Source organism: Sus scrofa, chromosome 8 (assembly GCF_054392235.1).
Source record: "Sus scrofa isolate SSC_HxYL_T2T_F1_AM1 chromosome 8, Sscrofa_HxYL_maternal_Yorkshire_Landrace_v2.0, whole genome shotgun sequence".
NCBI lineage: Eukaryota > Metazoa > Chordata > Mammalia > Artiodactyla > Suidae > Sus > Sus scrofa.
Window position 1 is genome coordinate 19,161,612 of NC_139390.1, and position 15,834 is coordinate 19,177,445.

The 15,834-nt window shown below is 42.2% G+C and overlaps 1 protein-coding gene across 2 annotated transcripts in view; it reads left to right on the forward strand.

Annotated features, from left to right (window-relative positions):
* The window catches only part of PI4K2B (phosphatidylinositol 4-kinase type 2 beta), a 36,532-nt gene extending 30,697 nt beyond the window's left edge, over nt 1–5,835 (forward strand). For both annotated transcript variants that reach the window (XM_021101072.2, XM_021101073.2), the window contains one exon: nt 2,939–5,835. In XM_021101072.2, the coding sequence (XP_020956731.2) occupies nt 2,939–3,112 (174 nt within the window). In that variant the 3' untranslated portion in view covers nt 3,113–5,835. The remainder of the gene's footprint in view (nt 1–2,938) is intronic.
* Nucleotides 5,836–15,834: the final 9,999 nt, after the last annotated feature.

Consider the following 15,834-nt stretch of genomic DNA (forward strand, 5'->3'; position numbering starts at 1 on the left):
AGAGATTCTTTAACCGCTGAGCCACAACGGGAACTCCCAAGAAGGATCAAATTTTAAAGCCAGGCGTAGATCCACTGTTGAATTGTTGGCCACACTAGATTCCCGTTATTTGTGCCTGTCGCTGTTTGTTTCTAGAATGTGAGTACTTTGAGGGCTCAGATGGGGGTGCTTCGTTTCCTATTTAGTCTTCTCTCCTCCCCAACACAGTGCATGCTCAGTAAATGTTTCTTTAGTAAACAAATGCCAGATATCAAGTGTCTTCTCAACTCTCAAAGAAATATTAATATTTAAGATAGTTTTAAGATTGAATCATTTTTGCTCTTGCTCTTGGAGAGACAGCAGTGAGTGATGGCTTGAAGTGAGATCTTAATTCTCTGCTCAGGAATTGAATCTGGGCAGCCTGGGTGAAAACCAGGAATCGTAGCCACTAGACCAGCTGGAGGCTAAAAGCAGAATTGCCCTGATTGTTCCTGCCTTTGAAATCAAGAATGGTTCAAGGAGGCAAAAACTGTAAAAGCAGGTACAAAGTGTATTGTTAGAAACACCGTATACCGTGTGGCAGAGCTCACAGAGACGCAGTCTGTTTACCGAAGGCAGAGGCAAAGCAGTAGCTCCCACCCAGAGGAGGCGCGTGGGTGCGGGCGTGCTCCCGAATGAGGGGCGCACCAGCGCGGCGATTTAAACCACTTAAGTAGGACAGTTCCTCTGGGCTCTGTTTTCCTTTGGCCAATTTTCTGGTTATGTTTCGCACACCGGACCAGACCCAGGGCCCTCCCCTCTGTGTGTGCACATCTTTTCACCAAGATGCATTCCAGACAAAGGGTCATGGGACAGTTATTCGGACTTATTATATGGCCTGGCACCCCCTCCCTTTTTCACCCAGAGGGGTCTCTCTTTGTGTGTGTCGTTGGCGTCTCCCTGGCCCTGAGGATAGGGGGTGTGTGGCCTCTTGACCTTTTGCCCAGGCGGGCTTAGCCCCTCTCTGCCCCGGCCATTACCGTGGCTTAGCGTGTCCACAGAAGACAAATTCTAGTCGTTTACCTTGTGCCTGTTGTTATTTCTGTCTTGAGGTCTAAACAGGTGGCTGGCTGTAAATGTCTGACCTGGAGCTCACCTGTCTCCTGCCCCAAGAAGTATAAATAAGGGACTAATTATAAATATCCGGGGCCCAGCTGTCTCCTGCTACACACAGGAGCCAGGCCCTATGCCTCACTATTACACAGTTGAAAAATTTTAATCTTACAGAATGACTTTTATGTTCTTTGTCCACTCTGTTCCTAGATTCTCTACAACAATTACATATTGTTTTTAGCATCAGGAGAATATTAAATGTTACTTAAATTAGTGTGTTAAGACTAATATATTTAGAACAGGATATTTAAAATCGAAAGAGAAAACTAACCAGAGCATTTCATTCCTTAGCCATGCTGATAGCCACGTTTTATTTCCATGGTAAAGACAATGCTTATAAATATAAATGTTATCAACTCTTTTTGTCTTGTTATCCAGATGTAACCAGTCCAGATGTTTTTTGTTTTTTTTTTTTTTTTTTTTTTTTTTTGTCTTTTTGCCATTTCTTGGGCCGCTCCCGCGGCATATGGAGGTTCCCAGGCTAGGGGTCCAATCGGAGCTGTAGCCACAGGCCTACGCCAGAGCCACAGCAACGTGGGATCCGAGCCGCATCTGCGACCTACACCACAGCTCACGGCAACGCTAGATCCTTAACCCACTGAGCAAGGACAGGGATCGAGCCTGCAACCTCATGATTCCTAGTCGGATTCGTTAACCACTGCGCCACGACAGGAACTCCAGTCCAGATGACTTTAAGGAAAGAACCTAAAATGGATCATAAACCATAAATACAAGGAGTAATACTACTTCTAGTAAAGGTTTATTTCCCTGATGTGTTAAGTACTTCAGATCTTCTAGAATCTAAACCGTGTAGTTTATACAATTTTAGGTATTATGAAGTTTATTTATTAGTATGGTTTGTGTTGAAACCTTTATCTCACAATTTTTAAGTAATTAGTAAGATGCACACCATCTGCATATTAGATATTTTCAAATACCTGAAGGAGACAAGAAAGTACACACACAAAAAAAGGATTTTTTACCAGATATGCAGGGAAAAAAGAAAAGGAAATATTAAATTTTCATTTGAACAGAGTAGAATAAGCTGCAGGCTATGCATTCAGTTTCATAACCTTATGTTATGCTCAAGTAGCAATTCCAAGGGTATGTTTAAACATGGACTATATTTTACTTTTTCTAGTTTTACTTTTCCTGTTTGAGCAGATTCTTAAATAAAACTTTATTTTAAATGCTGCCTTCCCAAATTCTGTACGTCACTTGCCTTGTGTCATGCTTTCCCATAGCACTTTTTCCTTCTAATACCTGGCATAATGTGCTTGTTTATGATGTGAGCTCTGTGCAGGCAGAAATTTTGTTTGTTTCTCTTACTGTCCTATCCCCAGCACTTAGAACAGAGCCTAGCCTGTAGTAAGCATGCAATAAACAGATGTGTGGAATGGGTGGGTCAGTGAGAACCAGGTATTTCGTTAGAACCAGACTGGTTAGACCAGTATTTGTTTAGGTTCAGTGTCAAACAGCATATGCATATGGAAGCATTCACTTTAGTCAGCCTCTGACTCCTACATGCTCCTGGATGGAGGTACCTTCTAGAATATTTTAAAGTTACTAATTGGCAAAAATTATTTACTCCTAATTTTGTGCGTTTGTGTGTGTATACACGTGTGTGTGTGTGTAAGCATGCATACGTATATAACACACACACAGCAATGACTCCGTATCACAGTCCTCTTGGGGCATAAATGGATGAAATGCGAATGGTGGTTCTGAATAAATGGTTACGGTGACGTCAGGGAGCTGAAGGGTTTTGTCTGTTTTGACCGAGTAAAAATCTCTCCTCTCTCCTCAGATCTTAAATCTCACTCAGGCGCTGAGGGACAGGAAGAGTCCGATGCAGCTGGTGCAGATGCCTTGTGTGATCGTCGAGCGCAGTCAGGGCGGAGGCCAGGGTCGGATTGTCCACCTGAGCAGTTCCTTCACCCAGACCGTCCACTGCAGGAAGCCATTCTTTTCCTCCTGGTAGCAGACGTCCGAGTAAGAGAAACCAACTGTGTGGCATTATTGTGTTATTGGGACATGACAGTACCATAAAGCTGCTGTTGCGAGCTCCAGTTGCCAAAACCTCAAGTAGTATGTGTCTAAACGGTTAGCTTTTGAATGTAATCGAAGTTTACAGGTTTTTAGCCAAATATTAAATTTCTTTTTCAGGGAAGAGGTGATGCATCTCCTATATCATATTTTTGTAGAAAAATTGTACTTTATGTTGATGTGAGTTGAAGAGGTAATTTCATAGTTTACACGTTCTGAAATGACTGTAATTACTCGAGAACTCCAGAGCTATGAGGTCTTTGATGACTTTGAATACAGTAACTTTTTATATGCTTTTTAAACATTGAAAAGAATGCTCATGTTAATAACTCTTTTTACATTATAAGAGGCCTTTGAGGATGAAACTGCTCTTTAGGAACTTGAATAGAGTAGTAATAGAAAAATAGGTAAGAATAAAGCAAAGTTGCCTTAATTTAAAAAGCTGCTGTTTTAGAACTTGAGTAAATGCTCCTAAAGTTACCATTATTAGGGACCAGAAAATAGTATTTTGTTTAAGTTATGGATAATCATTTTCTTTTTCGTACGTCAGAATATTTTTGGTCAATTATTTTGCTATAGTGAGGAAGAAAAAAAAAATCTAAAGATATCTCCCCATTTAAAAAAAAAAATGGAAACACTCAACTTAGACTTGAGGGGAATAATATGAAATTAAGGTAGATCTCCAGTACTTTGAAATTCCAAAACAGCACTAAAAATTCCCTTCTGTTTCTTGCATCAGATCAATAGTTAATCTGTTAGTGCCTCAGAGTACTGCTCTGATTCAGTTGAGTATTTCACCTAGTATTAAACCTCACTGAAAGGTAAATCATAACTCAGTCTGTATACTGGATTGCATTTTGGGGTCCTAGGATATAACCTCTTAAAAATAATAGCAGTATCGTAGGGTACTTGAATTACTGATGTTCTTATAATTACAGTCAACTTTAGAATATCAGCCCCAGTTAAAGAGGAACAGGACAGAGATAACCATAAAATCACTTTTATTTGATTCTGAATATCAGAATATCTGACATCCTGGGCATTTGGAGCATTTTTAACTCATCAAGTGGTTTAAATTGAAACAAGCCTAGGGAGTTCCCTCTGTGGCTCAGCAGTAACGAATCTGACTAGCATCCGTGAAGACATGGGTTCAATCCCTGGCCTCACTCAGTGGGTTAAAGATCCAGTGTTGCTGTGAGCTGTGGTATAGGTCACAGAAGCAGCTCAGATCTGGCGTTGCTGTGTGAGGCCGTAAAAAATAAATAAATAAATAAATAAATAAATAAAATTGAAATAAGCCCAATATGAAGATTTGATACCAAAGAAGCAGAAGCTTCATTTTCTCCTTAGCCTCCAAACAAATAACTTCACCACTTAGACTAAAACTGGGCAGTTTGTGGTTCTGGCCTTTTGTTTTTTAAGCTTTCTGTCCTGTATTTTTTAAAAGGAAGTGACTTTTTGGAGTTCCTGTCATGACTCAGCGGTTAACGAATCCGACTAGCATCCATGAGGACGTGGGTTCAATCCCTGGCCTCATTCAGTGGATCCGGCATTGTTGCCGTGAGCTGTGGTGTAGGTCACAGACGCAGCTCGGATCTGGTGTTGCTGTTTCTGTGGATAGGTCCGTGGCTACAGCTCCAGTTGGACCCCCAGCCTGGAAATGTACATATGCCGCGGGTGTGGCCCTAAAAGACAAAAAAAAAAAATTAATGATTTTTATGTAAAAAGTATTTCCTGAAGGTAAAATTAGGATGGTCGTTAGACTTGCCGTTCTCCTTTCCTTCCCATCTCTCTCTTGGTCTTCATGGACGAGACAAGTGAGAAAACCGCTGTCCTAGTAGAAAGCCTTGGGCAACCTCTGCTCTCCTACCTCCCCCCATGCTCCATGCTCATAATGTTGAGATAATGGAAAAAGTGACTGGAAATTCCAAACCCAGGCTACTCTCTTTAGCTAAATGCCAGTAATTAAAATGTGCCTTTTGAAGATGTGTTCTTAATGGGATCAGTGGTTATGATGGGGGTACTGCTTTCATAAAACATTTTTTTTTCAGTATTTTGAGAACTGCTTATATTAATTTTTATAATAGAAACTTCGTAAGTTGCTACTGTTTTATATCCTACAATTAAAATAGTGTGGAAATATTTTTAAATGGTCTGACCAGACCAGAAAAGTAAAGTTGAGATATTTAAGATGAGATTACAAGTCAAGTACAGTGATTATTTTTGTAAATTTTCATGGACTTCATTCTTATTTAAATATTGTGTTCATTTTTTCAGTGAGTATATTTATAGTGTCAAACATGGTAGACTAGAGGTAATAAAAATCATTGTCTTAAGACTAGATTTCTCCCGAAGTGTGTATATTGTCTATTTGGAATGTTTGTGAACACACTGATAAGTGATGCCAAAATATCATTTTCGTACTTCATGTGTTAGTAGTAAAGTTTAATTCTTTATCACCCCAAAGGATGTATTTAACTGAAATCTTTATAATTCAGTTTTTTTTCAAATACATGCTGCCTTACTCTCCCCCAATTTTGTCAGCAATTGAAGACTGTGGAAACTTTTTTTTTCCAGTCTCGGGAAGAATTCGATTCACAACATTTCTTTTAAATTTAGAGTTTTGTACTAATGGAATTAAAGCCTTATTAAAAAGCAGTGGTGATGATTTCTTTGATCGGGTTACATCCGAAATCCTTCTACAGATACAAGAAGAGACAGCCAGCATCTTATGTTTTATTGTCTTACCTGCTTTGCCACAGTTGCTCGGGCAGCTGTACAGAGATGTGGCAAAGATTCTCAGTATTGCTTTGTTCCCGAGCCTCTCTTGCAGTCAGGCTGGGGCCATGTGACTGAGGTCTGGCCAGCGAGATGTGGGGGAAAGGGGTGTATGTGCCTTCCAGACCTGGCAGCAAAGCTCTCTGCGTCACAACCGGTGGGCACTGTTGACCACCCTCTCGTCTTCCCAGTTCTCCATAAACAAGGATTCACAAAGCAGCCAAGGCACGTGAGTCAGCTTGGAAACCTACCAGGAGAGTGTGCTGACTGCACTGGGCTGTGCAACATGAGCAAGAAACAAGGGCTCGTGTTTAGTCACTGAAATTTTGCATTCATTCATTAAAACTTACCGTAGTCTGGTCTGTCCTTGGCATTGCAGTATAAATGGAAACATATAAATCGTTTTAAAACAAAAAACCAATTATAGGAGGCCAGAGAGCAGCAGCGGTGGGTAGTTTTTTAACCTCAAATCCCCATAGAGCCACTAGGCTAGCAAAAGAAATATCACAGTGACACCATCTTCACTAAAACTAGGTGATGGAGTTCCCCGGTGGTCTAGTGGTTAGGATTTGGCACTTTCACCACTGTGGCCCAGGTTCAATCCCTGGTTTGGGAACTGAGATCCCACCTCACACCACTGCAGAAAAAATGAGTGATGGAACATCCCAGTGGATCCAGAAACGCAGTTGGGGCTAAACCATCAATAGCCACAAGATCCTAAGGGAACAACAGCTTTGGAGGAGTGAACACAAGGAAAGTGAGGCAGACTCGTGGGGGTCCTGAGAGAGAACCCAGAATCTGCTGGCATGTGCTCAGCCCCAGAAGGAGGGGTCCCCACTAGTCCCAGCAGTCTCAACTGGTGCATCCAAAACACAACCAAAAGTGGGAGAGGGCCGCCCAGCATTCTGCTGGCATCTGGAAAAGGAGCCTCCATAAAGGAATGAGGTTGCCAGGGCAGCCTGGTCTTTGGGGCTCTCAGAAGTAGCTGGTGAGAGCACACGGGCCTGCAGTGAAGGGTAGAACCCATGGAGAACTCTGGGGATAGAGGAGGAGCTTCCGATACAGATAGAAGAGGAGACCAGAGGAGCCAGTTGAGAAAGTACTAGGAAGGCACACAGAAAAGCATGTTACCTAATGCTTCGTAGTAACTACAGAAGAGAGAAGAACCCTAGAACCCCCAAACCCGGAAACTCCCGGCCCACCTCAGCATCCACACAGGAATCTTCTGAAAATAATAGAAGGAAAAATATGGGAAAATCACTTAAACATATCTACATTGGACAGTAAACTTTGAGGAAACAGGATAGGAGTTCCCTAGAGGCCTGGCCGGTTAAGGAGCCTGTGTTGTTAGTGCTGTGGCACAGGTTCCATCCCCGGCCCGGGAACTTCTGCATGCTGCAGGCACCACCCAAAAAAAACGAGAAAACAGGATGACAGAAAATGAACTATCTCAGAAATATTTACAAAACAGAGGCAAACAGTAATAGTTTTTAAAGTACTGAAGAAATTCAAGGAATGATGGAAGCTGAGAAAGAACAATATAACATCAAAATTAGAAAAGTTCAGAAATTAGATGGGGAAGCAATGGGGGGAAATAAAATGAGAGCCGACAGAGCTTAGAGGAGATATCAGAGTTAACAGTATGTCCCAGAAATAACCTAGAAGGAACACAGGAGCAAAGAGACAACACATCCACAGAAACTCTGCAGCAAACCGCATACTTAGTGCAGGAAAACCTACAGCGTCCTGTCTTCGTTTTCTGTTGCTGCTGTAATAAGTTACCACAAACTCTGGTGGCTTAAAACAACACACACTCATTCTCTGATGGGCCTGCAGGTCAGAAGCCTGACACAGGTTTTACTGAGCTAAGATCAGTAAACGCAGGGGCTGCGTTTCCCTCTGGAGGCTCAAGGGGAGCCCTTTCCGATATCCCGGGACCTCTCACAGTCCTTGGCTTGTAGCCTCTCTCTCCATCTCCAAAGCTGGCAACAGCGGATTGAATGTTTTGCTCATTGCATCATTCTGACACTGACCCTTCTGCCTCCCTCTCGCACTTTTAAGGACCCTTGTTATTACACTGGTAATAGTAATACATTGGTGGGAATTGGTAATTACCAGCCAGGTAATCTAAAATAATCTCCCTGTGTTAAGGCCTGCTTGTAAAACCTTAATTTCAATCTTTTTTTTTTTTTTTTTCTTTTTTAGGGCCACACTTGAGGAATATGGAAGTTCCCAGGCTAGGGATCGAATCAGAGCTATAGCTGCCAACCTACGCCACAGCTCACAGCAACGCCAGATCCCCGACCCACTGATTGAGGCCAGGGATGGAACCTGCACCCTCATGGATATGCGTCATTTCTGCTGCACCATGACAGGAACTTCCCCTTGGTTTCAATTTTAATCTTAATTTTTACCCTTAATCTTCAATTTTAAATCCCCTTTGCTATGGAACATATTCACAAATTCTAGAGATCAGGACATAGAGAGATCTTTGGGGACCACTATTCTGCTTTCCACACTTTCTCCCTCAGATCAGTAATATGACAAGAACGCCTACTTTCACAATTTATATTCAGTAATGTACTGGCGAGCATAACCAGTGCAGTAAAGGCAAGAAAGAGATAAAAGGACTGAGAATCGGAAAGAAGGAAAATTGTTATTATTTACAGATGACATAATTATGTATGTAGAAAACTACAAAGAATCTACCACTATTTGAATTAATAAATGAATTTTGCAAGGTTTATATACCAGCATCATTAGTTAGAAGAAGAAAAATTTTAAAGATACCATTTACAGCAGCAGCAGAACATACCAGATTCCTAGGAATAAGTCTGACCAAAAACTGTGCAACTCCCCACACCAACTATAAAAAGAGCATTGAGAAAAATTAAAGATTGAAATGAATGGAAGGCAATACTGTGACTGTATCAAAACAATATCAAGATGTCGATGCTTCCAAGTTTGTCTATAATTTCAACACAATCAGAATCCCATCTGATTTTTTTTTTTTAATTGACAAGCTAATTCTAAAATGTACATGGAAGGGAGTTCCCTGGTGGTCTAGTGGTTAGGATCTGGAGCTTTCACCACTATGACCCCAGTTCAATCCCTGGTCTGAGAACAGAGATCTCATATCAAGCCACTGTACATGTGGCAAAAATAAAATAAAAGGTATCTAGAAATGTTTTGGCCAAACTGTGAGACAAGAATAAAAGTTGGAGGATTTACATGCTACCTGCTCTCAGAACTTAGAAAGCTACAGCCATCAAGACAGTGATAATTGGGGTAAAGATAAACATATACATCAGTGACACAGAATAGCAAATCTAGAAAGAAACACTGCACACACGATAAACTGATTTTCAACAAAGGTGCCAGGGCAATTCAATGGAAAGGGTAGTCTTTTCAACAAATGCTGCCATAACCATCAAACACGCTCACAGTGAACTTTCACCTTCAGTCCGTGCAGAAACCTAAATATATGAGCTAAAACTTTTAGAAGAAAATAGGAGAAAAACTTAGCGACCTTGTTTTTATAAAGATTTCTTAGATAACAAGTGGTACAAACCATAAAAGAAAAAATTAATAACATCAAAACTAAAAAAAATTTTTTTTTTTTGTCTTTTCTAGGGCCGTACCCACAGCATATGGAGGTTCCCAGGCTGGGGGTCTAATCGGAGCTATTGCTGCCCGTCTACACCAGAGCCACAGCAATGCCGGATCCAAGCCGCGTCTGCAACCTACACCACAGCTCTCGGCAATGCCCAGATCCCCAACCCACCGAGCGAGGCCAGGGATCAAACCTGCAACCTCATGGTTCCTAGTCAGATTCATTATCCACTGAGCCTCAACGGGAACTCCCAAAACCAAAAACTTTTGCTCATCAAAAGACACTTAAGAAAATAAAATTTCTAGTCACAAACTGGGGGAAAAAATTGACAGATATATCTGATAATCTGTATCCAGAACTCCATAATATATAAAAAGATTACATGCCTCAAGAATAAGCAGTAAAATAACTCATTTAAGAAATGAACGAAAGAATTTTAAATGGACACTTCACAAGATAAGATAAATGAATGGCCAATAAGCACATAAAAAGATGCTCCCCATTATCATAAGGGAACTGGAAATAAACCCACAATAAGGAAAGTTAAGCATATACCTCCCACAGCACCCAGCCATTCCTCCTCTTCCACTCACTCAAGAGAACTGGAAGCAGACGGCTGCGTAGCAATGTCCATAGCAGCCTTTTTAGTAATACCCCAACCTGGAAATGACCCAAATTCACCAAGAGGTGAATAGATAAGCAAACAATACATCCACACAATAAAAAGGAAACAATGACTGATAACCCCAGGAACCTGGATGAAGTTCGGAATCATGATGCTTATAAAAGAAGCCAGACAGAGAGAACATGGCATATGGTTCCTTTTATAGAAAATTTTCTAAAGTGAAAAAGGAAGTCATTGTTAAACAGTCCAGTGACTGCTTGGGGACTGAGGTGGTTGGGGGAGACGGTTTGCCTAGAGGCCTGAGGAAGTTTCCAGCAATGATTTCACAGGTGAATACAGTAGTCAAAGATCATCAAATTGCACAGTTCATTGTGTGTAAAGTATTCTTCATGAGACAATAAACAATGAATTACCACTTCAGTCCTATCAGATCTAGGAAAAAGTAGGAGCCTGAGAATTGGTCCAGTCGTTCTGGAGAGCAATCCCTAGTAAAATTAAAGATGCAGATACTCTGGTAATATACGCATTCATAAAACTGGTCCACGCTGTAGTGTTTATAATACTGAAAAACTGAAAACAACCTAAGCATCAGCAGGAAAATGGGTAAGTATCTTGTGGTATACCCATACAAAAGACGACTACAGAGCACTGAAAACAAACTGTAGCCACATATCAAAATGTACACAGAAATCTCAAAAGTGTTAGGGAAGAACCGGTAAGTTGCAAAAATATTTACACACCTCCTTTATGTAAATGCAAAGCGTACCATATGTTGCTTTAAGTAGATATTTTTCTTTCTTTCTTTTTTTTTTTTTATGGCTGCACTCTTGGCATATGGAAGTACCCAGGCCAGGGACTGAATCCGAGCCATAGCTGTGACCTGCACCACAGCTGCAGCAATGCCGGATCCTTTAACTCACAGCATCTCACAGGCCAGGGATCAAACCCAAGCCACTGCAGTTGGCTTCTTAAACTGACTGGTTCTGTATACTTTATACTGCATTTATATCAAGAGTTAGATAAGAGGTTTCATTTTTATCAATAAATTCGTCATGGTAGGGGAGGAAATCCCAAAAGGCCCAAGAGCTGTGAAAACAGGAACTCTTTACACAAATCTAAAAATATTCTGTTTTATGGAGTGTGGTTAGACCTCCACCCCCATTTCTTCGAAAACTTCATTTTTTTTTTTTTTTGGCCACACCTGTGCAGCATATGGAAGTTCTCAGGCCAGGGATTGAATCGGAGCTGCAGCTGCCACAGCACAGTGGATCCCAGCTGCACCTGCGACCTACACCACAGCTCGCTGCAACACCAGGTCCTTAACCCACTGAGCACGGCCAAGAGAGAGAATCCACATCCTCGTGGATACTCGTCTGCCTTGTAACCTGCTGAGCCACAATGGGAACTCCCTTGTCTTTTTTTAATCGGTGAGTTGTTCTTGTATCTTCTCTTTTTTGATGATGATGACGACGATGAGTTAGTTTCCATTAAGCAAATGTACCAATTTGTCACAATATCGCAATATTCATGCATATTGCCATAAATGATGACAGCGCATTGCTGTGAGCTATTTTGCCTTTACTTAGTGCTTGTCCCATAAAGATTCCTAAATGTTAAGTGAGCCTGTAGATCGAACTGTGAAAATATATAGCAAAATATATTGGTCTGGGTGTTTCCTGGTGCTCTAGTACCCACACTTTCACCACTGCATCCCCAGGTTCAATCCCTGGTCTGGGAACTGATTCCACATCAAGCCGCTGCTTAAGTAGACATATATATGACATATTTGACATATATGACAAATATATGTATGTTGGAGTTCCCATTGTGGCTCAGCAGGTTACAAATCAGACTGGTATCTGTGAGGATACAGGTTTGATCCCTTGGCCTTGCTCAGTGGGCTAAGGACCTGGTGTTGCAGAGAGCTGTGGCATAGGTCACAGATGCAGCTGGGATCTGGTGTTGCCGTGGCTGTGGGATAGGCCGGCAGGTGCAGGTCCTAGCCCAGGAACTTCCATATGCTGCAGGTGTGGCTGCAAAAAAAAAAAAAAAAAAAAAAAATATATATATATATATATACACACTTATATTTATATATAAATATATGCAAATATACACACTTATCCAAGCGAAGTGCATTATCAAGCATCATTTTATTCAGTAAATTTTAACCTGCTTCAGAATCTACGTAAAGAGTCCTTTGAGAAAATAAATCCTTAAGCTTGGAAGTTTTTATTCTAACCTGCAGTAATACAATAGATTTAACTTTTGTCATCTTGAAAAGCTGTAAATTAACTTCAGAGGTTTGTAACAAGGATGAAATACAACAACATACAGGTATTTCGTGAGAGGTGCGGAGCACAAATTCTGGTAGAGATTTGGTTTCTATCCGAGCAGCTGTCTGTGTGTATTAATGGCACTTTTGGATTTGGGGTTTTAGATGATGAAATAAAGCACACATCTGTGTTTATGGATTTGGATTATTGCATAAAGTTCTAGGCTCGATATCATTTTTTCCAGAGCATGGTGACAGATTTGGATTCAAAGGCTATTTTAAAATTTTCTGTTGTGTGACCTACGGGGTTGATCTGGGGTTGAGAGGAAAAGGCACCTGAGGTCACTGGGAAATAAGTAAGAGATTTATCCAAACCTGACTCCCTGAGAAACTAAGCGACATTTCAAAAGATATTTGTTCAGAATCTTAACATCGGTTCCAGCTGGGAAAATGCTAATCTGGCAGCCTGTGGCTGGTGCCTCTGCAGGTCGCCTTGTGGGTTTTTTTAGACGTGAAAATTGAAAGCATGTGATCTCAAAAAGAAGCAGCTAATCTAGTCTGTATGCAAAGAGATGTGTTTATGTTTCCTTTGGCTCCAGGAACCCTGGTTGCTCCTCAGCTCTGGTTTCACAATTGCCACGTGACAGTTAAGGCTTAAGGAACCACTGAGCTTTTCAAAAACTGCAGAAAAGTCAGCGAGCCTTGCATTTCCCCAGAGTCAGAAAGTTGTGTAAACATTTAGAGCTGATCCCCTGGCTGCAGGAACTGGTTTAACCAGATTCAGTGACGTTCCTGCCCAAATGCCTGTCACGGTGAATAAAACCGCCTTTCATCTCCCTGTGGCTTTGGGAACAATCCAGAAAGCGATTCTACCCTTCCAGTGTTTGTTTTAAACTGCAGCATTTATGGGTACTCAGGAATTGTGTTTAAAACAAGGCACTGGTTTAAACCAAGATCTCCACCGTCTTAGCATAGTTTCTAGAAATTTAGCATTGCTCTTGGTGCTGTAGGTTAGGAATTGGAAATACGTAGTCATCTGAAACTCTAGCTTAAATGCTGCTTGTTTCCTGGGACAACATCCCCCTTAATATGGTTTGAGGGCAAACATTAACGTTTCAAAAGTCTGTGGTTCAGAGAGGGCAAGTTGTCCTTGCTAACGTGGAAATTTGATATCATCTAGAGGAATGCAGTAGAAAAAGCCTGTAAGTAACGCTGGGTGAAAAGATGGAGAGAGAGCAGAATATGCCACTTTGGCACAAGGGCGATTTGGCACTGAGGGCACCTGAGAATCAGCAGATGTAAGAAAAGCTCTCTGCCCTCCCCTTATTTGCCTAAAAGCAGGACAGTGTTGAGATGCCACCTCCGCTTGCTGACTCCCTCGACTCTTAAGATGAAATTCATAGATAATGTAATCTATCAAAACATCTAATTGCAAATAAAATACACAAAATATTTTAAAATAAAAGGAATGGTGGAGTTCCCACTGTGGAACAGTGGGTTAAGGATCTGATGTTGTCTCTGCAGTGTCTTGGGTCGCTGCTGAGGTGCGGGTTCAATCCCAGGCTCCGGGCAGCGAGTTAAGGATCTGGTGTTGCTGCAGCTGTGGTGTAGGTTGCAGCTGTGGGAACTTCCATATGCCATGGGTATTGGGGGGGGGGGACCTGGGAGTTACCAGGTGGTGCAGTAGGTTAAGGATCTGGCACTGTCACTGCTGCAGCTCGGGTCACTGCGGTGACTCAGGTGTGAACACTGGCTCCAGAATTCCACATGCTGCAGGTATGACCAAAAAATGAAATGGAATGAAATGACAGTTATATAAAATTAGGTAATTATAATGTAGAGGGATCATCAGTGCCCCTGATGTATGTTCTGGAGGCTACAAGGGATGCAGGAGGAGCATCCAACCCAGTCTTGGGGCTCCCAGAAGGCTCTCCCAGAGGAGGTGGTGTCTGAACCGTCATGACAGCACTAGGTGTTAAGCAAGAGAACGGAGAATGGGGCCACCAGAGGGGCAGGCAGCATGCTCATCCCTTGAAGCAAGGACCAGGGTGGCCTCTCTGCAGAGGCTGCTGAAGGAGTGTGAGCACTGGAGCTGGAGGGATCTTGGTTGGAATCCCGCCTCCGCGCCAACCCTGAGTCATCACAACCAAGCTTTCTCAATTGCTCCCTACGTTCCAGGCACTTTGGTAAGTGTTCCACATGGATTAGCTTGCTTAATCCTCCCAGCAGTCCCTCATCCCTCTTAGACAGAAAGGTTAAGTAACTCGCCTAACGTAGCAAGTGAGGGGGAGCCCCTAGAACCAAGACCATCTGACTCCAGAGCTGACACCCCTCACCGCTACCCTGTGCAGCCTAGCCGCCGATCCTGCTTCCTCACTGGAAAGTGTGGGTAATAGTAGCTCCCCAGAGTTGATATAGAAATGAAATATTTATATTTAAGCACCAGACACATTGATAGGTGATTGTTTAAAGTTCCAATCCTTCCATTTTCAAGGGAGGAGCATCATCACCTGGAGAGCATCTAGTGTCCATGATTTTACTTACAAATCACATTTTCATTTTGCGTTTTTTGTTTTGTGGCATGTGGAAGTTCCCAGGCCAAGGATCGAACCTGTGCCACCGCAGGGCACTAATCCCATTGTGAGGACCCATCCTCATGCCTTCATTTAAGCCTAATTATTTCCCAAAGGTCCTGCTTTCAGGACCATCATATTGTGTGTGTGTGTGTGGGGGGGTAGCTTCAACCTGTCAACTTCAGGGAGTTCCCGCTGTGGCATAGCAGGTGAAGGATCTGATGGTGTCTCTGTCATGGTGCGCGTTTGATCCCTGGTCTGGGAACTGCCATGTGCCATGGGTGTGGCCAAAAACAAAAACAAAACATACCAACTTCGGTGGGAGGGGGAAGAGTTCAGTCCATAGCAGTGACCCCCATCCGCAGAGGAGTCAGGATCCAGAGCCAGAAAACAGAGACTGCCATGTAAAGTCTTGGAGGATCCTTTGCTACTGGTGGTCTCCCCTGACAGTTATCCTCTTAAAGAGAAATAGATCTGTGTGCTGACTTTGGGGCAGCAAAGCAAAAGGTAGCCAAGGAGCCTGGGTTCCACCCCAAGAGCAAAAAGGACAGATAGATGGAAGGGAGCATAGCAGGCAGGTCAATAGCAGGGAGAATGGGGAGCAGGGTTAGCCAGTCCTTGACTGGAAAAGGGCATCGAGGCTTACTGGTGAACAGATAGAGCCGTCCAATACTGTGGCTATGACCACAGAGCATTAGTTGGCATTCTTGGTAGTGATTGATAGAACCGATCCCATTTCGAACTGGCTTAAGGACACAACGGAATTTATTTATTATTTATTTATTTATTTATT